The sequence below is a fragment of the Crocodylus porosus genome, unplaced genomic scaffold, assembly GCF_001723895.1.
Source record: "Crocodylus porosus isolate Cpor-Errol unplaced genomic scaffold, CroPor_comp1, whole genome shotgun sequence".
Taxonomy (NCBI): Eukaryota; Metazoa; Chordata; order Crocodylia; family Crocodylidae; genus Crocodylus; species Crocodylus porosus.
The window spans coordinates 23,037,524-23,060,674 of NW_017728950.1; the positions used below are offsets into that span (position 1 = coordinate 23,037,524).

A 23,151-nucleotide genomic window follows, 5' to 3' on the forward strand; every position below is an offset into this window, starting at 1 on the left:
CTCAGCCTTCTTGTTGCGCTCTGGCAATGTTTCCAAAATGAATCCCTTAGTCCATTCTTTGCTGTTTGAGCCTGTCTTGCACCCCTATGAATGTTCACAGTTTTTTGGGGTCTCCCCCAATGTGCAGGAAGGCTCTACCTGTGACTGTAGATTTTTTTCCCTTCGGATCCTCCTCCGGATCCTATGCTGGAAAAACTCCAGTCCGGAGATTCACTCTGGCCTTGCGAACTCCCTTGCTCCGGATCCTCAGCTGCAGCTCTGCTCCCGAGATTCCCACTAGCTGCTTGTTTGCAGGCCTCCTCCTGCCTCAGGGTCACTCCTGCAGGTTTCTTCAGGCAGGCTCTGCAGTATCTGCCTGGGGAGATGCTCAGCTGCTCCTCTCTCCCTGCAGCCTGCAGGGAACTGACCCCCCCCCCGCCCCTCTCTGGGGCCAGAAATACCTTTGAGCGGCCTTCCTCCACCAATCCTGAGCGAGATGCTCCTCCGGAAATTGGGTGGGTATTTTCCTTCCTTTCCGGGCTGCAGTTGCAGTCCTGCCGGCCCTCCATGCTGTATGTTCTGTCTCACTCCTTCACATATAGGTAAATGAGACTTTGGAGGCAGAGGGAAGCTTCAGCCCTGCAATACTGCAGATAAGAACATTTTCTGAATTGGGGTTGAATATATAAGGCTGGGATGAGTTAGACCTATATTTTTTAGTTTTGTGGCAGAATAAATATTTGGGAAAAATTGAGATATTGAAATCAAAGGAAATGGGAATGTGTGGTTTTTAGACTGGAACAAAAAAACCAACACTAGCCAGATGCTAGGGGTAAAATATAAATTGCTGATTAAGTCTCAGGAAGTTGAATATCTGAAATATTATGGACGATTCACGTTTAGAATCAATAGGTTATTTTTCTTCCACTTCCTAATTTAAAAAATCACATTACGGCACGATAGTGGAGGAAGAGTGTGCAAGAGTTAGGGGAGTTGCAGTAGAGTACTTGATGGTCACTTTAAATTCAGACCCCAGCATACCTTGTGCTAACTGGTTCATATGCCTGGAGTCTATGCTGCTTACAGACATAAAAAACTCCCCCCAGGAAGTGCTTTGCTTTAAACTTGGCACACCCCCACACTGAGTGTAGTGCATGCCCCGAAGAGGCATCGTGTTATTTGGACCTGGCTTGCCCAACATCTGTATAGATATGGCACTTCAGCAGGGCTTTTTGGATTAAATCAGCTATTAGATAAAAGCGTCAAAAAGCCCAGCTGAAGCACATGATTTAGATGGATGCTGCAGAGCCAGGCCAAACTAATTGGTGCCTCTTTTGGTAGGCTGCATGGTTTTTTGTTTTATTCATATCTGTCAGCAGTCCATATGTGTGAACACGTACTTTGGAAAGGCAGAGGGCTAATTGTTCAATTTCCCTTTCTTTCTAGGAAGAATGGCTGAATTGTCAGAGAAACTGGCTGTACTTAGAAAGTATTTTTAGTGCTCCTGATATTCAAAGGCAACTGCCTGGTGAAGCTAAGATGTTTTTACAGGTGGATAAATCCTGGAAAGAAATAATGAGAAAAGTTAATCGTCTCCCAAATGCTCTTCGTGCTGCTACTCAACCTGGTATAAAATAATGATGCATTATGCTGATGTAATAAATTGTAGGTTGTGTTAATCCCAACTCCACATTGACGAATCTGAAGATAAGCCTGTTAGTGGGATAAAAAATAGACATGCTTTTTCTTTCTGAAGGCAACTCCCTGCAGCGCAAAGGAGTAAGATAGCTGTGTCTTGTTTTATATCCCTATTTGCAGTCAACTTTGTGATCAGTGTGCATCCAGGATGAAACTTTCGGTACTTTGTTTCCTCTCATTAAAACGTCTCTCTCATCCTAGCTTCACCCCATTCTCTTTTTCTTCCAAGGTATATATTCAGTGTCTTGGCTCCTTTTTCTTCTCACCTTGCATTCCTTTGTATCTCTTTCTTTTCCACGTTATGTTTTCTACACAGATGTAACAACACAGCCAGAGGTTGGGGGCAGCTGCATCCTATGGACAGTGGCAAATTCCAGCTGCAGTTGCGCTACTGGTGTATTGTGTGGCTGAAGTAGCTGCAGTTATTTTTTGCCTCCACTCAAGCCAATACTTCTGGCAGCTGCTTCAGTTACCCCACCCCTAGTTTTCTGCTGTTGTTAATTTGATTATTTTTCTCTTTTATTCTTAATTAAGAATTTACATGACAGTCCTCTTCCTTAGTTCAGATAGGGTTGGCTCAGATCAAACTTTTTTATTTTTGAACCCTTTAAGACTTAAAGCAGTGAAGCTAAAAATATATATTTTTAAAAAGGGCGCAGTGAAGGATCATCTAATCCTCAGATGACCCTAGGCAGCACAGTTAAGTGGGGAGGAGCCGATGGCTAGTCCACATTGTCTAGTCCTTTAAGGCTGCTGCACTGTGTCATCTGCTCTGGTCTGGTGGCAGCAAGGTTGCAGGCTCAGTTTATGTGGGAAAGGGCCTCAAAGACTGGATGACCCAGATGGCTACTGCTCTGTAGTTCAAGAGAACTCCTTGATCTCTACTGCAGTGGAAGACAGGCAGTAGTTCACCTTCCTGAAAGTTGGAGATCAGAAGCCCTAAGCCCAATGGTAAGTTGAGGCTTCCTGACCTGTGGGTCCACATGGAGCTGGGACTGTAGAAGATTTTGGGACAGCCCATGTGACAGATTGTCATTGGAGGCACAGAGCCCAGAAAGAGCCCATTTACTGAATTGACAGGAAACCAGGCAGAGTTGAAAACAGTTTAGAAGGGTGGATATTTAAAGAAGTTAAAGAAGGTTTTTAATGTTTTGTTGGTTTTTGGCTTCCAGTGGATTTTGCATTTATTATTTGGACTTACTGGGAATTGTGAAATTTTCAGCACTAAACTAAAATTCTCTGAGGGAGGTTAGCTTTAAAATATTTAAAAGACAACAATGTGTTTAATTCTTCCATAGTACAAATTAGCTGAATATACTTTCTCACACTTTTAGGGGAGATCTAATCTGAGTTGACACAGTAGTGTAAATATAATCACCCGCTTTCTTTTTTGAGAGATTTTGAACCCAGGCTATTTGGATCCAAGGATTTGGCTGTCCCGTATTACATGAAGTTTGAACCTGTGACTACAGTTCAGATCTGATAATTTAATAATGAAGTCTTCCTTTTTAAGGCTGTAAATAGTTTTCACTGAACTAAAAATATTTGTCCTGATCTATATTAACATTTTTTAGGCTGAAGACAATATAGTGAACCTTGGGCAAAATTTTATTTGGTACAGAGGATGCTTTAAAAATATAAGTGTGTGTGTGCATTTAACTTTGTGGCACTCTGGAAAAGTCCCTGAGGACTGGAAGAGGGCCAATGTTGTGCCCATCCACAAGAAGGGCAGGAGGGAGGACCCGGGTAACTATAGGCCAATCAGCCTAACTTCCATCCTAGGGAAAATCTTAGAAAAGTTCATCCATCAAGAAGTCTATCTGTGTTAAGCTTGCAGAAAGTAAGATTATGAATGACGGCCAGCATGGCTTCGTCACAGACAGGTCTTGCCTTACCAACCTCATCTCCTATGACTAGGTAACTCGCCACCTGGACACAAGAGAGCAGGTTGACGTTGTATACCTAGACTTCCAAAAGGCCTTTGATCTAGTATCCCATGATGTCCTTGTGAGAAAATTGGAGGATTGTGGGCTTAATTCCAAGACAGGTGGGTGAGAAACTGGAAGCAGGATAGGACCCAGAAAGTCGTATGAACAGATTTACATCATCCTGGCGAGAAGTGGGCAGCGGTGTCTTGCAGGGGTCATTGCTTGGTTCAGTACTTTTCAACATCTTTATTAATGATTTGGATATGGGAGTGAAGAGCTCACTGGCCAAGTTCACGGACAACACCAAGTTATGGGGAAGTGTGGTCACGTTTGAAGATAGGCTGCAGTTACAGTCGGACCTAGACAGGCTAAAAAATTGGGCGGATCGGAACCTGATGAAGTTCACCATTGAGAAATATAAAGTGCTCCACCTCAGGACGAGCAACCCCCAACACACCTAGAGGCTCGGTGGCACCAAACTGACTAGCATCATGAATGAAAGGGACCTGGGGGTAATAATAAACCACAGTATGAATATGAGCCAGTAGTGCAATGCTGTAGCTAGTAGGGCAAATAATACTCTGGTATGCACCAATCGATACATCTCCAGCAAAACCAAGGAGGTGATTCTTCCACTCTACCTAGCACTGGTGAGATCACAGCTGGAGTACTGTATCCAGTTCTGGGCACCGCACTTTAACAAGGATGTGGATAAGCTTGAGAGGGTCCAAAGAAGAACCACCCATATGATCAAAGTTTTAAAAGGCAAGCCGTATGAGGAAAGGCTGAGGGATCTGGGACTCTTCAGCCTGAGTAAAAGAAGACTGTGAGGGGACCGAGTAGCAGCTTATTGCTACACTAGGGGAGTACATCAAGAGCTCAGCAACCAACTGTTCACCAGGGCACCTGAGGGGAAAACCAGGAGTAATGGCCACAAACTCCTGGAACATACATGCAGGCTCAACATTAGGAAAAACTTCTTCATAGTCAGGGTGTCTAGACTGTGGAATAAGCTCCCTCCGGAGGTGATGCAATCGCCTACCCTGGAAATCTTTAAGAGGAGACTGGACAGTCACCTTGCTGGGGTCACTTTACCCCAGTTATCTTTCCTGCTTGGTGCAGGGGGCTGGACCCAATGAATTTCCAAGGTTCCTTCCGGCCTTGTAGTCTATCAATCTGTGAACCCTTTGGATCCTTTCCTCAGTTATTTGATATGTTGTGGGATTTTGTAAGTGCAAGAAGTTCAAGGATTTGTAAGTTCAAGGATTTTTATTTGTTGTTATTGCCTTAAATTCAGAGACAAAGCTTTCCTTCCCCCACCAAATACTGAACCTAAAAATGTGGTGTCAACTCATAAGCAAAACAATACAAAATCAGGAAGGCAAAGATAAAGAACGAGCTGCACTTGGCAAAGGAGGTTAAGGTCAACAAGAAGAGGTTTTAAAAGTATGTTGGCCAGGAGAGAAAAAACAAGGAAGCTGTGGGTCCTCTGTTAACAAGCCAGGGAAAACTCCTAACTGAAGATGTAAAGAAGGCAAAGCTACTCAACAGCTACTTTGCCTCTGTCTTCACAAAAAAATTAAACTGCAACCAGACACCTAATAGGTATTCTGTGGAGAGGGAAGGGGACAAACTGAGGGAGAAGATAATAAAAGAGGTGCTCAGATGGCTTTTACTGGGTCTGAATGAATTCAAGTCAGCAGAGCCAGATGAACTTCATCCCAGGCTCATGAAGGAACTGGGAAAGGAGGTTACAGAGCCCTTAGCTATGATCTTCATGAAGGCATGGGAGATAGGCTGGGTACTAGAGGACTGGAAAAGGGCCAATGTAGTGCTCTGCTTTAAAAAAGGTAAGAAAGAAGACCCAGGGAACTACAACCTGGTTAGCCTCACCTCAATACCTGGGAAGTTACTGGAACATATTCTAAGGAAGGCCATTTGCAAGCTTCTGGAGGAGCAAAGGATGGTCACAAATAGCCAGCATGGATTTATGGGAAAAAAATGTTAGACAATCCTGATCTCCTCCTTTGACAAAGTAACTACTTGGGTGGATGAAGGGTATTTTGTAAATATAGTATATATGGACTTGAGTGAGGGTTTTGACAAGGTCCCGGACAACCTGCTTATAAACAAATTGGAGAAATATGGATTGGATAAAACTGATATAAGGTGGATAGATAACTAGCTCAATAGCCATGAGCCAAGGGGTCATTATTAATGAGCCCATGTCAGAATGGCAGGTAGTTTAAATGGAGTTCCATAGGAGTCTGTCCTGGGCTCAGTGCTGTTCAACATGTTTATTAATTTGAATGCTGGCATAGACAGCTTCTTGAGCAAGTTTGCAGATGACACAAAGCTGGGAAGGATTGCAAACATATTGGAGGATGTAAGCACAATCCAGGAAGCTCTTAACAGATTAGAAAAGTAGGGTAGAGTTAGCAGGATGAAATTCAGTGTGGACAAATGCCAGGTGCTATACCTTGGGAGGAATAATCAAAAACACAAATATAAAATGGGTGATGCCTGGCTGAATAACAGCACTATGGAAAAGGAATTGGGAGCCTTGGTAGACCACAGGTTCAACATAAGTTTTCAGTGTGATACAGCCTCACAAATGGTGAATGTGGTTTTCAGCTACATCAGTAGAAGTATTAGGAGCAAGACATGGGAGGTGATAGTGGCCCTCTACTCAGCACTGGTTATGCCTCATCTGGAGTACTGTATGCAGTTCTGAGCTCCACATTTTAAAAAGGACATGGAGAAATTAGAGAGGGTCCAGAGGTGGGCAACAAAGATGATTAAAGGTTTGGAAAGCAAGTCATATGAGGAGAGGCATGTTCAGCTTGTGGAAGAGGCACCTAAGAATGAACACAATAGCAATCTTCAAATACTTGAAGGGTTACCATAAAGAAGAAAGAAATCACCTTGTTTCTCTTGCTGCAGAGAGGAGGACTTGGACCAATGGCTTGAAATTGCAGCAAAGTAAGTTTAGATTGGATAGCCGGAAAAACTTTGCGGTTAAAACAGTGAGGCAGAAATATAACTGCTTAGGAAAGTTGTAGATTCTGTCACTGGAGGTGTTCAGAAAGAGGTTAGATGGCCACTGGTTGGGGATGATATAGGGATAGTGATGCCTATGTTCTACCATGGGTATTTCCCATGGCTTTTGTGAGTTGCTTCCCCCTTTCTGCTATATGTACCAGGGTGTTTTTAAGCCTTCCCAAAGGCATTGAGTGTTGGCTACAGACTTTGACTGAGGTAAGCCAGTGCTCCTGCTGGGACCAAAGCCAGAGGTTCCTAGCTAAAGGGTCTTGCACCTCTGCTCAGGGTCAAATCGATTGTTGTATTTGGGACCAGGAAGGAATTTTGCCCCATGGTCATATTGGTATGGGCTGTGGGGGGTATTGCCTTCCTCTGTTGCGGGGAGCATGGTCCTCTATCCAAGACCTCTTGAGTGTATATTAACAACACTTTATAGAAGCATGACATTGGCTGCTGTGGTTCCCTGACTTTACCTGGGGCAGGTTAGGTTCTTAAGTCTATAGTGTCAGGTTTGCTGGTAGTCTTATGTAGTTTAGATTATGGTTTGGATATGGGTGTTCCTGTCACAGGCAGGAGGTTGGACTGGATGGCTTCTGGAGGTTCCTTCTAGCCCCACTTTTCTATGACTCTATGAACAGGAAAAAAAAAAAAGAAAAAAGGGAAATAAAAAGCCTTAAAGCTAGGGGTGCACCAATAGAGATTTTGGGGGGTGATACTGATAGCTGATATTTAAGGAGGCATATCAACCGATAGCAATCCGACATCCGATACAGCTGTCTCCAGGTGGTCAGTCCGTTGTGGTGGAAGGGGAGGGGGAAGGAAGAGGCATGGGGAGGGCTGATCAACACCCCTTGTGGTGAGGGATGGGACAGTGGCAGACGCTGTGCAGCTGGGGCGGGTGGGGTGTGCATGGGACGGAGCCGTGGCTCATGGGGTGGGAGCGGCTCCTGCTGCTTCTTGCACCCCAGGAGGCTCTGATCCATGCTGTGCTGTGGCTGTGCACAGCACAGGCATTTATCGCCCCATAATGCCAATATCTGATATAGACAATTTTCTTCATACCAGTACTGATCCAATATTGGATCGATGTATTGATGCACCTCTACTTAAAGGTAAAATGTTATAAAGATGTTTGATCTAAAGATTCATCCACTATACTTTCTCCTCATTTTAAGGCTGCTTCATAATAACTCTAAAAATCTTCACCTGCTTTTGCTTTGCCTAATGCTGCCAAATAATATTTTGGCCTTTAATATTTACAGTTGCTAGATTTTATTTTTAAAAACCTTGGGCAGCACTGCTTCTTGCCCTATAATTTTTGTCTTACAAACTCCTCCCTCATAAAAGTCAATCAGTTCCCCTCACCTTTTCCTGTCTTTGCTACTTCTATCTAACTTGTATACCATTTATTAAGGACTTGTTCTTATGAATACATGCAGGGATAAAATGAATGCAGAGTGGCTGAAAACACTACCATTTTGGCCTGAAGTGGTGTAAATAACATCACAAGAATCAGGATCAGTGTTTCTCCAGATTAAGCATCAGAATCCAGGTGCTACATAGTCCTTGGCACTAGCTTATTTGCAAGGGGAGGAGAATTTTTTGATTGACAGTACATTTTACAACACTGAAAACCTTTCTGCAGTTTCAGTCCAGTAGAACTCACTTTATTTTTCTTTGGCTATTACATCACTTCCTTCCCAATGGAGTGTCAGCTTAATCTACTAGTTATCTACTACATCTACTGTATTTTAAGGAAAAAAGAAATAGACACTTTTTTAATGTTAAGAGCCTGAGCCTTACAGCCTCTACATACCAGTGAATACAGTTCTGTCTTAACTTCATAATTTCATAGTTTCATAGTTGGTAGAGTCGGAAGGGACTAAGCAGATCATCAAGTCCAACACCCTGCCAAGGGCAGGAAGGGATGCTGCGGTCAAATGACCCTGGCTAGGTGGCTGTCTAGCCTCCTTTTGAAGACCCCCAGGATAGGGGTGAGCACCACTTCTTCCCTGTGAAGTTGGTTCCTGCTCCTAGCCGCCCTGACTGTGAAGTTAATGCCTCCTGATATCTAACCTGAATCTACTCTCAGTCAACTTATGGCCGTTGTTTCTTGTTACCCCTGGTAGTGCTTGGGGGAACAGGGACTCTCCCATTGCCTGCTGATCCCCCCGGTAAGTTTATAGATGGCCACCAGATCCCCTCTCAGCCTTCTCTTTTGGAGTCTGAACAGGTTCAAGTCCCTTAGTCTCATGGATGCATGCCAAGGTATGGTTAGCCTTCCTGACTGTGTCCCCATATTGGTGGCCCGTGTTCATCTTGGAATCAGTAGTGACACCAAGATCCTTTTCTGCCTCTGTACTGATGAGAAAGGAGTTCCCCAGCCTGTAGGTATGCTGCTGGTTCTTCCTCCCTGGGTGCAACACCTTGCACTTGTTCATATTGAAACCCATCCTATTCTCATCTGCCCACCTCTGTAACCTGTCCAAATCTAGTTGTAGCCTGTCCCTCTCTTCTAGTGTGCTCACTTCTCCCCACATGTTAGTGTCATCTGCAAACTTGAACAAGGTGCTCTTCATCCCTTTGTCCAAATCGCCGATGAATATATTGAACAGTGAGGGCCCTAGGACCGAGCCCTGGGGAACCCCACTGCCCACATTCCTCCAGGTTGGAAATGACCCATCCACCACCACTCTCTGGGTGTGGCCCTCCAGCCAATTTGTGACCCATCTGACTGTAGACATCGACACCACTGTCACCTAACTTCTTCCCTGGTAACACAAAGGGACATAACATAAGCCCATGGGTATGGCCACTGAGTCGTCCTTGTGTATGGGCAGATCATAGCCATTATTACATCCCAGGGGTTATAAAAGTGGTCTGAAAGCAGGTCATTGGCTGTTCCCAGCTCTGGCTTTATTCTGGAGGATGATTTCTCTCACCTCCAGCCCTAGCACAGGGCCCTCTGCTTATTTAAACGTTGTGTGGGGGATAAACAGGTTTGCCCAAGGAGCATTACATTAAAAATATCTGCAGTGGGTAACAACTGTAATTGTGCTTGTGATCTGATTTTATAGACTAATTCCTTGCCCAGCCCTATGTGCACTCTGAACTTGTTAATGTATAACAAAATTTGTCTGATGAAAGTGTTTCACCCATAACTCATAAAAATGAAGAATTTTCCTAGCATTTTTAAACATGGTGGACATCTTTTCATGTTTTTTCATACTTTCTACCCTGGTTTCTCAAGTACTTTTTAATTTTTGATAGGCCTTTTGGAGACTTTCCAGAATAACAACGGACTACTTGATCAAATTCAGAAGTGTCTAGAGGCTTATTTGGAGTCCAAGAGAGTTATCTTCCCCAGGTTAGTAAAATGTGATAGCAAACCATCTATGCAGTCTGCTGATTGACATCAATAGAGAAAAGATGAGTATTGAATGTTGTATGCTATGGTACTAATACAAATAAGCATAACTATGCTATCCATTATAATTTGTATTATATTATCATGCTTACTTCTGGTATTTTAAACAACAAAGATGTTTCTTTTTTCTTTTGAAGCATTTTATATCTGAAGTTCTGAATACTGTTTTTATTGTATTGCACAGATTTTACTTTTTATCAAATGATGAGCTCCTGGAAATTTTGGCCCAGACTCGCAATCCTCAAGCCGTTCAGCCTCATTTAAGGAAATGCTTTGATTCAATCTATAAGCTAGAGTTTGCCCTGATGATGCCAGCAGAGGGAGAACAGGAAAAGGTTTTTACTAATGATATTTTAGCAATGTTGTCCCCAGAGGGGGAGAGGGTAAGCATTTCTTTTTATTGATCTTTTTATCTGTTTCTAATAAATATGTGTTTTCCAAATACCTAGAAGGAAAAGTTAAGAACACAACTGTTATATGTGGTTTGATTAAAAAGTTCTAAGACTTGATGTTTGGGGTGTTGTTCATCAGGAATTTGTACCGAGTGGTCAAACAAACAGTCAGGCCTTTTATAAAGAGATTTTGATTCTATTGAGGGATAAAGTTAGACGAAACCGCCGCAAGCTGTGTGAAAATGGTTGATGGTTTCGGCACCATGACAACACTCCTTCACACACTGTTGTCTCCATTAAAGAATTTTTGGCTGAAAAAAACATTCCTGTGATACCACACCGTCCGTATTCATCTGACCTTGCCCCACATGATCTTTTTCTGTTCCCAAAAATCAAAATGAAGCTGAAAGAAAGGAGGTTTGATGACTTTCCAACCATCCATAAGAATGTGAAAGCGGAACTCAAAAAACTCACAGTTAAACACTTCCAGCATTGCTTCTGAAAGTGGCAGGAACATTGGGATAAGTGCATATCATCTGGGGAAGATTACTTTGAAGGGGACAGGTCATAAAAATGTTGTTTGTACACTGTTCTTTAAAATAAAGGCCAAGTCTTAGAAATTTTTTGATCACCCCTCATATATGAATAAAATACAGAACAGGCGCAGTTCACCAGTTTATGATGGGTATAGCTCTCTATCTTTCTAGAGGTCAGTTTGAAAGAGGCAGGATTTCTTAGGGTGCTATCTTTTATTGGAATACCTGCATAGTTGGGATAAACTTAAACAAGCTTTTGAATACAAGATGTTCTTCATCAGGTCTGAGCAGTGAGAGAACACAGCACAGTGAAAAAAAACCAAACAAAAACAGTTGTAAGGGGTATGGAACAGAAATTCCCAGGGGTAGCAGATTTACAATTAGCAGAAGAAAACAAGCTGATAACTGGAGATGAAGGCCCACTGAAAGGAGGATTATAAGGTCTGAGATGGAGTGGTTGTTCTGTGAGAAGTGTGCTCCTAGTGGTATATGTGTGTCTGTCTTTTATATTTTTTCTGTGGGAGTTTAGTCTGATGTGTACTTGCTATTTAGTTTCACCCACGTAGTTGCCATGAGGGCATTTGGTATGTTGGATCAACTGTATCACATTTTGAGAATGCATGGTTCCTACACATGCCTTTCTGACTGATTTTGTTATGGGGGATTTTGTTTGTAGTAGCAATGGAGATGTGTTGACAGGTTAAGCATTTCTTGATGAGGCAAGGCTGCATCCCAGTTCATGTTGGTTGGGCAGTGGGGAGTTTCTGATGATGAGTTGAGCAAGGTTGAGGGGTTGTGTGAAAGCTAGGAGCAGAGGGGCTGGGAATATTTCTCTCAAGTTCTGATCTTTGTTGAGTGTAGATAGGCTTGGCAAAATTAGATTCTTATTTTTTTAAATAATTTGGATGGATAAAATTGATGTTTATTTTTAAGCATTTATTTTGATTTTTATAAATTAAAAATTTCAGGATTGCACAACATTAAGAGGGGTGGAGGGACAGACAATTTAGTAATAATATACTGTTAAAGCTTTATAAAATTACATGTCACAATATAAAAAGAAAATATCCATAAATCAATAAATCAAACCTGTTTTAAATCATTCTGTTTATTCATTAGGAAAAAGCCAGGTGGGCAGGGACCAGAAGAGGAGGGAAGTGGCATGCCCAGAGCTGTGGGAACACAGGGAGAGGTGGCAACTGCCCTTGGTTCCCCGTTCCCCTCCCTGTCCGCACTTAGCCAACCTGGCCTGGGCATGCCGCCAGGCTGGAGCCTTGAATACCACACTTCGGGTAGACGGTTCTTCAAGTTGTCTGTTATTTCCCTCCAGGCTTCCCACACCTGTGAACAAGCAGCTTAATTGATGACAAGTCATTAGGTGGCACACTGCTTTCCTCTTTAACCCCTCCACCCTCTGTCCCTCTCTCTACTGACCAGTAACAGGAATAAAGATTCCCTGTTACAGCCTCCTTTCTGTAAATTTCAGTTTTACCAATAGACATATTTTTCCATTGGTCTGTGAGTGTGAGTTGAAATTGGCACTTATTGATGTTTTTTTCATAAAAATTGAATCCTGCCAAGCCTAAGTATAGGCTGTAATTGTCTGCTGATTCTTCTGATTGGTTCCATTGGTGATAATGAAGGGTGTTGGGTCACAAGCGGGTTTCCTCTGGTTTTGCCACTGCAGGGTATTTGGATAGTCTGTTTCTCTACTGGAACATCCGTGTTATGTGAAGGAAAATTTTAGGCTGGTCAGATGGGCATCACAGGTCTTTTCAGAGTAGATGTGGTGATATCTATCAAATTACAGATTTTTTGGTGTGCTCAGGTTGATTGCTGGTCCTGTGGACATAAGTATGGTGGCTCATGAGCTTTTGGTGTATGGTGGTTTGTAGGGTACCATCCCAGAGGTGGTCTGTGGTATCTAGAAAGTTCAGGAATATTCCAGAGAAAGTTTGGTCAAGGAATAATTGTTGTTAAACCTGTAGTGGAAGTCAGTAGTACGTGAATCTAAGTGTTCAGTCCAGATGATAAAAATATTTATGTAACACAGGTATAGTGCAAGTTTAGTGTAGTTTTTCAGAAGTTTTTCCTCCAGGTTGGCATATTGAGGGATGATCTTGTGGTTTAATTTGACATAATAAGAGTGAAGTAATATACTAGTGAATTGGACCTGATATTTTTTTTTTTGGCTGCTCCATTAATTAATCTTAGAAAACATATGCAATACTACAGTTCGAATGTATAAATTCTGCAGAAATGTTACCATCATGATTAATCTAACAATTTATTGTAGGTTAGTTTAGGGAAGGGACTCAAAGCCAGAGGGAATGTAGAAGACTGGCTCGGTAAAGTAGAAGAAGCAATGTTCACTTCTCTTCGACGCCTGACTAAAGCAGCCATTGCTGATTATCAAACCAGAGTTAGAATGGAATGGGTTGTTGCTGGACACCCATCTCAGGTAAGCTATGCTAGTATTTGTGTTGATTTTTTTTTTGCCTACCTACCTACTTAAACTTTGATATTGCCAGCACTTGCATATATTTTATGAGCGTGAGTACCTCAGTTTAGGTATTTGTATGCCTGCAGGACCTTGTCTTTACTTATTTTCGTGACTCCCATGATGATTATGTATGGATTTTTACTGTTTTGCAAAATATTTGTTTTGCAAACCTTTCTAAAATAGAATCTTGGCTGTTTTTCTTGCAGGTTATACTGACCGTTTCTCAACTCATGTGGTGCCGTGATCTAACCCAGTGCCTAGAAGGGGAGAATTATGATCACTTACAAACTCTGACAGAGTTTGAGAAAATAAACTTTGATGTGAGTTTTTATTTCCACAAACTCTTCTTGCATCAAATGGATTTAACGTTTTTCTAGCTTGAGCCAGTCTTGAGCATTAGTTCAGCAATGATTTTCACAAGGAAAGTGATAACTTTTCTTGTCTAAGTGGTAAGATTCTCTATCCAGTCTGTTTTACTTAGCTAATAGCCACACATTTAAGCATCCTGGGTCTTACTCTACCAAGGAGCAGCAGTGTAAATGGCAGGCACCTAGATTGTACCCTTACTTGAAATCTCTATGGGGTTTGATAGAAATGGCGTCAAGAGCAAAAGAAGGTTTTGGAAATGTGGTGCTGCTATCACTGTTTATCTACTAAAATTCCTGAGTCCACTTATTCAGGAAGGTCAACACAAGTTAATCTCCTGCAAAGGCCCTTAAAGAAGCAAGAAACCTGCCAATAAGGAACTTTACTGTCTAACTATATTTAGAATCCTAGAAAATTAGGATTGGAAGCTACCTCAGGAGACCATCTAGTCTAACCCCCTGCTCAGAGCAGGACTATTCCCAACTAGATCATCCCAGCCAAAGCTTTGTCTATCTAGGTCTTAAACCTCTAAAGATGGAGATTCCACAACCTTTCACATAGCCTGTTCCAGTGCTTTCCTACCCTCCTAGTGAGAAAGTATTCCCTAATATCTAACTTCAACTTCCCTTGCTGCAACTTGAGATCATTGCTCTTTGTTGTGTTATCTGCTACCACAGATAGCAATCTAGCTCCATCTTCTTTGTAACTACTGTTCAGGTAGTTGAAGGCTGCTATTAAATTCCCCCTCAGTCTTTTCTTCTTCCGGCTAAATAAGCCCAGTTCCCTAAACCTCTCCTCTTCAGTCATGTTTCTCATCCCTTTAACCATTTTTGTTGCCCTCCACTAGACTCTCCAGTGTATCCACATTCTTTATGTAGTGGGGTGTCCAAAACTGTACACAGTAGTCTCACACCTGCAAATAGAGAGGAAGAATCACTTCCCTTGATCATGCTGGCAACACTCGAACTACTACAACCTAGTATGCTGTTAACCTTCTTCAAAACAATGGCACACTGTTGGCTCATATTTGGCTTATTGTCCATTGTAATTCCCATGTTCTTTTCTGCAGAGCTGCTCCCTAGCCAGTCAGTCCTCAGTTTGTACCGATGCGTAGATTGTGAGCACTTTGCATTTGTTCTTATTGAATTTCATGAGATTTCTTTTGGTCCAATCCTTCAATTTGTTGAGGTCTCTTTGAATCCTAGCCCTACCCTCCAGCACATATGCTACTCTACCCAGATTGGTGTCATCTACAAACTTGCTGCGGATGTGCTTCATCCCATCTTCCAGATCATTGATGAAGATGTTGACCAAACCTGGCCCCAGGACTGACCCCTGGGGCACTCCACTTGATACCAACTGCCAACTAGACATCGAGCCATTGATTATTACCCTTTGAGCACAATGACCCAGTCAGTTTTCTCTCCACCTTACAGTTCATTCATCCAACCCATACTTAGCTTGCCTGTGAGAATGTTGTGGGAGACGGTTGCAAAAGCCTTGCTAAATTCAGGGTATATTGCCAATGTTCCCAATGCCAAGATATAGCAGTCCGTGAGCATGCTGCTTCGGGCCCTGAGTGCGCCGTTTCAATCCATTCCCAAATTGGTCCCACCTCTCTATTTTGGCACATGCCAGGGGAATGCCTGCATTCAGGAGCATAAGACTGGAAGGGACCTCCTGGGAAATCCCAGGCAGGGCCTCTGCACATGCTGGCAGACTACTGTGCAAAGAAGTCCACAACATCCACTCCAGCCCCTTTCATACACTGTAGATCCAGGGCAGCCCTTGCCCCCAAACCTCACTGTGGGCCACAGGATGGGAGTGGGACACACAATGGGAGCGCCGAGACCTTTGCCATGGCAGTGGCAGGGTGTTCCTTAGGCAAGATGTGTTCAAACAGACCTGGACAGCTGACCATGCGCCATGCTAGGGGCAGGCAAAAACCCCACAGTCCTTGCACCCGGAAGGTCTCTCAATACCTCTGGGGGCACCAGCACCCCCTCTTCCAGCCCATCTCCCAACTTTGGCTGTGGCCAGTGTCCAGGGCTTAAAGCTGAGAGGGGCAAGGTCTTCCTTGCTCCTTCAGGTGACCAGCGGAAGCCCTGAACCCTGGGGCTACAATACACCAATCTCCTCTGTGGAAGAAATCAAACTTCGTGTTGTGTTTTGGTATTAGAATGAACAGACTCAGTCTGAGTTTATTGGCACTCATACCATACGATCATAGGGAGGAGATCTAAACAGAACTCCTCCTTTCTACAAGTTAACATACCTTTTTATACCTAAAATTGTTTAAACAAAGCAATTGTTTGAAAAGAAATTCAGGGGTAAATCATAACAGTTGCTCAGCAACACGTTTTGTTTTGAGAACTGTTATCATCTTTTTGTTTTTAGGAAAGAGAGAAACATTTGTTCCCAAAGAACTGTGCATGGAGTCCTAATAAGCAGAAGAGTTTTTCTTATCTTAAAACATTTTAAAATATGAAGCAAGAGCATTTTTTTTCTTCACTCTGAAGTCAAGTTAGAGGTCTGGATAAATCTACTTCAACATTCCCCTCTTTTGGGCCTTGTAGGCCCAACATACTAGATATTTGTAGCCATTAATTTTTCGATTTCTAACTCTTCTTCTTTACCATTAACTATTTCAACATACATGTTATATACTTCGTTTCTTTGCGTAGCGGTTGACAAGCTATCTCATATTTGCTCAGCGGCACAATTTAAGCAGCAACCTATGAGCATGTTAGGCATATTCCAATAAAAATAACAAACAATATTAACAATCCATGAACAATAGTAGAGCCTAAGGAACTAAAAATGGAGTTAAACCACGTACTTAAATTCCAGCTGTCTGACTCATGTAGTTTGGCTGCTTCTTGAATACGCTGAGCTAAATCCTGGATTTCTTCTGAGTTATCGGGGATATAAGTGCAACATTCTCCATCTATTAAAGCACAGACTCCTCCTTTGCTAGCTAGCATATAATCTAAGGCAAGCCTGTTTTGCAGAGTCACATGTCTTATTTCCTTCATTTCATTACTTATGTCATGAAACCCAATGGCAGTAGCATTAGCTATTTTCTCTAGGGATGCTGCAACTTCCTTGATTTTGGACATAGCTAAGCCTGCGCATTAGTTGGGGAACATTATACCCCACAAAGTTTGAGTTTCTGTAATCTCTCACACACTGCGAATCTTTCCTTTTGGCAAGTGAGATTTTATAGTAAAGGCAGAATGCGTTGCAGAGACATAGCATGTTCCTTCCCAACCAGAAGGAAGAATTTTATAGGCCTTATCTCCACATACAAAATAGTGACCAGCTAGTGCAGTAAACCCCCCTGTATTTCAGTGTAGGGCCATCATCCATTGTGAATAATAACCTGAAATTTCACTTCAGGGAGAATAATTAGGTATCCAGAAATTATTAGAGAGCCATGCACCATTTTTCTTAAATTCTGTTTTACATTTACTGATTCCTACTGCAACACGGGATCCATTACAGGTCCAGCAAAATTTTCCCAGTGCGGCATATGCTAACTGTATATAGTCAGATCGATTACGATTTGCATCTTGCCAAGTTTTGTTTCCATATAGATCTGAATAGTAAGGGGTTAGCATTTGGGTTGCATTTAAAGGTACTGGTATCATAGGTATCCCTCTGGTGGAATGGAGAGGGACATGGCTACATATCCAGCAATGAGAATCATTTAAATCTATTACATATTGGTACAATAGTTGAAGAAAAACATTTTGATGAACCTGCCAGGGAGGGAGTGATCTTTTTAACCTGTTTTGAAGCATAGTCTGATTTATAAAGTTATTTTTAGCTGGTGAGTCTTTAAGTTTCTATAAGATGATCCAACTGGAAAAACTGAGAATCACTTAAGTCACGACTAACCAACTTCACTTTGGGAACTAGGAACTAGGTAGAGGCCTTTTTCCTGTCCTGAAGGGCATAGTGGTGTCGTTGGGGCACATCTTCTTGGCTCTGTAGTGGCAAATCCTCTTTGCCAGTAGGCGCTTGTCTTACTACTGGTCTTGTGCTCTTCTGCTAGCAGGTGCTAGGCTCACTACCAGTCTGTAGAGGCTGATTACAGTATTGAAACGGAGGAGACTCTGGGTCCAACAGGGCTGATGTTCTCTTATTGTGTGAAGTGTGAATCCACGTGGGGAGTCCTTGACACTTTATTGCAGTGTTGGTGATCAAGAGTACCTGGAATGGGCCTTTCCAACGAGGTTCCAGTGATGATTTTCGCTGATGGACTTTTATATGGACCCAATCTCCAGGCAGCATAGAATGGCATGGCTCATCAGGTTCTATGGGGAGAGCTGCGTGTACCTGTGAATGAAAATTCTTAACATACTTCATTAGTGCCTTACAATAGTCCAGAATAGTATCATCAAGTAAATGTATATTGCAAAGGTAGGAGGCAGCGTGGAGAGGCAGTAAGGAAGGCCAACCGCACCTTGGCATGCATCCACAGATGCATCTCAAACAGGTCCAAGGAGGTGATCCTTCCCTTCTATGCGGCATTGGTCAGGCCGCAGCTGGAGTACTGCATCCAGTTCTGGGCGCCATGCTTCAAGAGGGATGTCGACGGCATCGAGAGGGTCCAGAGGAGGGCCACTCGTATGATCAGGGGACAACAGGGCAGGCCCTATGAGAACAGGCTGTGGGACCTGAACCTGTTCAGCTTCCAAAAGAGAAGGCTGAGGGGGGATCTTGTGGCCTGTTATAAACTAGTCAGGGGGGATCAGCAGGCATTGGGGGAGTCACTGTTTCCCCGAGCACAGCCAGGAGTGACCAGGAATAACCGTCACAAGCTGGCAGAGGGTAGGTTTAGGTTAGATATCAGAAGGCACTACTTCACAGTCAGGACGGCTAGGGTCTGGAACCAGCTTCCAAGAGAAGTGGTGCAGTCTCCTACCCTGGGGGTGTTTAAGAGGAGGCTAGATGAACATCTAGCTGGGGTCATTTGACCCCAGTATTCTTTCCTGCCATGGCAGGGGGTCGGACTAGATGATCTGCTCAGGTCCCTTCCGACCCTACAAACTATGAAACTATGAAACTATAAACTATGAGGCAACAGGTGGTGAGGCGGGGAGCCTCATGGGTCTTCCCATTAGGATTTCATGTGGGCTAAGCCCAGTCTTTCGGTTGGTAGTAGATCTCATACTCATTAGGGCTATGGGAAGTGCATCTGGTCATTTCAGGTGAGTTTAAGCACATATTTTGGCCAGTTTATTTTTCAGAATGCCATTTTGGAGTTCCACTTGGCCTGAGGCCTATGGATGGTATGGGCAATGAAAGTTTTGTTGAATCTGAAGGACTTTGCAGACTTCTTTCATTATTTGCCCAGTAAAATGAGTTCCTCTGTCGGAGTTTATGGATAAAGGAATACCAGACCTTGGGATAAAATCTCCAAGCAACATTTTGCTTTCAGTGTTGGTGTCGGCCTTTGCCCATGAGTAGGCTTCTACCCATCCAGAGAACATACACACAATAACAAGAACATATTCATAAGAGCAACATTTCTGCATTTGAATAAAATCTATTTGCAAATTCACAAATGGTCCCCAAGGTGGGGGATGCACTGCCTGTTTTGTCTTTACAGATTTCCCCATATTATGGGCTTGACAAATAGGGCAGGCATAACAGCACTGCTGAGCTACAGATGGAAAGGCTGGAGCAAACCAATCAAGCTTAACAGGTTCTATCATCCCCCCTTTGCTCACATGTGCCATGCCACGGTGCAGGCGAGTGAGGTAGGGAAGGAGGACCATTGGGGCAACCAGGCGGCCATCCACAAATGGTCAGGGTATAACAAACACCCAGCCAGTCTCCATGAATATTTTTCTGGTTTTGGAGTCTGATGTTGGAGGAGGGCAACGTCGTGGAGACTGGGCAGTTGGAATGGACAAAAACACAGGCGTGGCCTGAGGAGTGGAAATAGCCGCAGCTTTGGCAGCAGAGTCTGCCAGAGCATTTCCACGTGTAACATTATCATAAAGTTTCTGGTGGGCTTGGCATTTAATAATAGCAATAGCAGACGGCAATTGTAATGCATTTAGTAAGGCTTCTACATATGGACTATTACTGATTTTGGTACCTCCTGAAGTGAGGAAGCCTCTTTGCTTCCAAAGTTGACCATAATCAAGTACAATACCAAAAGCATAGCAAGAATCAGTAAAAATATTAACATAGGCACCAGAGGCTAAGGTACAAGCCCTTCTGAGGGCCACAAGCTCAGCAACTTGAGCTGAATGCACATCAGGCAGGGGATGGCTTTCTATGACATTATATTGGGAACATACTGCATGTCCTGCAGCAAGGGAACCTTCTGGGCTTCTGTGACATGATCCATCAACATAGAATACTAGCTCTGGGTTTTGCAAGGGGGTATCTTTTAGATCAGTGCAGGGCATTGTTAGGTGAGCAGCAGCAGTAATGCAGTCATGGGGTTCACCATCTGAAGGGGTAGGTAACAAAGAAGCAGGATTTAAAAGAGGGTATCTAGTTAGCGTGACATTTTCAGCAGAGAGGAGCAAGATCTTGTATTTAGTCAATCTACCATTTGAAAGGTATTGGGTTTTAGTCTTTTGCAAAAGCGCTGCCACAGCATGTGGGACAGCAACAATGAGTGGAGAGCCTAATACAAGGGTACAGGAAAGTTCAACAGTGATAGCCGCTGCTGCTATAGCACGAAGGCAGGGAGGAAAACCAGCGGCAACTGGGTCAAGAGCAGAACTATAATAAGCGATGGGATGATGCTAGTCTCCATGCTTTGGAACGAGCACAGCAAGTGCAAATCCATCTCTTTCATGACAAAAAAGAAAAAAGGGATAAGTGTAATCAGGAAGGCCTAAGGCAGGAGCTTCTGATAGAGCTTGTTTAATAGAAACAAAAGTGGCTTCAGCCTCTGAGGTCCAGGGTAAAGTTTCAGGGGTATTAACAAGAGTCAGGTTTTGTAGTGACTTGACTATAGAAGCATAGCCCAGTATCCACTGACGGCAGTAGCCAGCCATACCTAGAGAGGTACACATTTGGGACACAGTGGTTGGCTTAGGGACTTTAAGAATGGCTTCTATTCTGGAGGAAGAAAGCAGTCGCTCTCCAGCAGAAATATCATGACTCAAATAGTGGACACAGGGAAGACAAAGTTGTAGCTTTTCTTTAAATGCCTTATGGCCTTTTAGGGCAAGAGAGGTAAGGAGAGTTAAGGAATCAGCTTTACAGGCTTCAAGGGAAGTAGATGCTGAAAGCAAATCATCTATGTACTGCACAAGCACAGAACCCCCTTCAAATACTATGTCATCTAAGTCTTTCTTTAGTAGTTGAGAAAATAGAGAAGGGGATTTGGTATAACCTTGGGGCAATCAAGTCCAGGTATACTGGAGTCCTTGATAGGTAAATGCAAAGAGAAACTGACTATCAGGGTGCATAGGGATGGAGAAAAATGCAGAGCACAAATCAATAACAGTGAAATAACATGCATCAGGAGGGATACAGGACAAGATAATAGCTGGGTTTGGTACAACAGGAAAAGTAGGTAAAACTACAGAATTTACTGCACAGAGATCTTGTACAAAGTGATAGGTATTTTTTCCAGTTTCCTTACATGAAGAATAGGTGTATTACAAAGGCTTTTAGTTGGAACAATGATACCTTGCTTCAAAAGGGCAGTTATAACAGGGCGTATCCCATCTTCAGCTTCTGAGCATAAAGGGTATTGAGCAACCTTAGGTAAAGGTTTAGCTGAGTTTAATTTGATTCTTATAGGCTGGGCGGTATGGATTTGCCCTACTTCATTAGCGTGCTGAGACCAGAGAGAGGAGGGACAGCCTGTATGATTTCTTCTTGTAACACAGAAAGATCAGAAAACTCTGGTGCAGGGGGAGAGTTATTTAAAACCGTGAGCACCACCAGTTCATTATCACTGGGAACATTTAGATAAACCCTATTAAGAGAACAATAAATAGTACAGCCAAGTTTACAAAGCAAATCTCTTCCTAACAAATTAACAGGAGAACAGTAATTTGGGAGAAAGGCATGTTGATTTGAAATAGGACCCAGAGAAACGCATAGGGGCTGTGAAATAGGATGAGGAACCACCTGATTCAAAATTCCTACCACATTTATAACATCAGAGGAGAGGGGAGTTGTAGAAAATTCTTCAGCTCCGAGAGTAGAAAGGCTTGCACCTGTGTATACTAAACATTTTGTAGAAATGCCATTTATCACACAGGAAACTAAGGGGTCTTCTTGATTAAGTGAGAGAAGTGGGGCTGTGATGACGTTACTATTCCTCAGACTGGCCTAACAGGAGGCTCTTTGATTCAGGACAGAGAATTGAGTGGGAGGAGGTGGTGGCAGGTCAACCGTCATCTCTGGCTGTCCAGGCCAATGAGGACAGTGGGCCTTCCAGTGTCCTGGTTGACCACAATAGTGACAACTGTCATTAATTTGGGACTGAAACCTTCCTTGTCCCATCCCACAACTACGTTCCCTGCCTCTAAATTGTCCCCAGATGAACCCTCTGCCTCTAAAAGTCTGCATTAGTAATGACATTAACTTAGTTTCTGTGATTTCTGTTTTCTTTTCTTGATAGGTTGTACAATGATTAGCAATGGTGATTAGTTCTCCAGCATCTTAGTTTGCCAGCCTCCAGCAATTGTGCACAGTTATTCCTGGACTTTAGGAAGGAGTCTTTGAATGAAAGCAGCAGCAACTACTTCTGGGGCAGTTTCAGCTGCCTTCTCAATACCTGAATGTCTTTCGAATACTAGTTTTAAGCGGTCCATGTAATCCACTGGGGATTCTCCTTTATTTTGCCCAGTCAGTTTTTTTAGGGCAAATCTTAAGTGTGGCCTCAAGAAGACTTTCTTGGGTACTCGCTAAGCGACCATCTCCTCTGGGATCTTGAGCAGGCCATTTAGCCTGCTTGGTGAGGTGATCACGAACTTCAGAGGGCAGAATATTTCTCATTAATTGGTTTAAATCTGCCCAGGTCAGCTCATAACAATTGATTACAGTTTCTAATTCATCTTTAAACTTCTGGAGTTCTTCCCAGATGTTGGGGAATTGCTTAACAAAGTTTAGGAGATCTTCTGGAGTCCAGGGGGCATGAACTGTGACTGTAGATTCCCTATTTGGACCCTGTCCTGGGAGTTGACGTAAGGGCATTTGAAAAGCCTTTTTAGGTTTTGAAGAAGGGACTGGACCATACGGGGTGCCAGACCCTAAATAAGAGGAGGTCGAGACTTCAGGAACCAGCCAC

The 23,151-nt window shown here is 43.1% G+C and overlaps 1 protein-coding gene across 1 annotated transcript in view; it reads left to right on the forward strand.

The window, feature by feature from the left end:
- The window catches only part of DNAH6 (dynein axonemal heavy chain 6), a 244,646-nt gene that overhangs the window by 61,562 nt on the left and 159,933 nt on the right, over positions 1-23,151 (forward strand). The window contains exons 22-26 of the mRNA XM_019555221.1: positions 1,426-1,606; positions 9,918-10,014; positions 10,259-10,457; positions 13,299-13,463; positions 13,712-13,825. Coding sequence (XP_019410766.1) covers positions 1,426-1,606; positions 9,918-10,014; positions 10,259-10,457; positions 13,299-13,463; positions 13,712-13,825 — 756 coding nt within the window. The remainder of the gene's footprint in view (positions 1-1,425; positions 1,607-9,917; positions 10,015-10,258; positions 10,458-13,298; positions 13,464-13,711; positions 13,826-23,151) is intronic.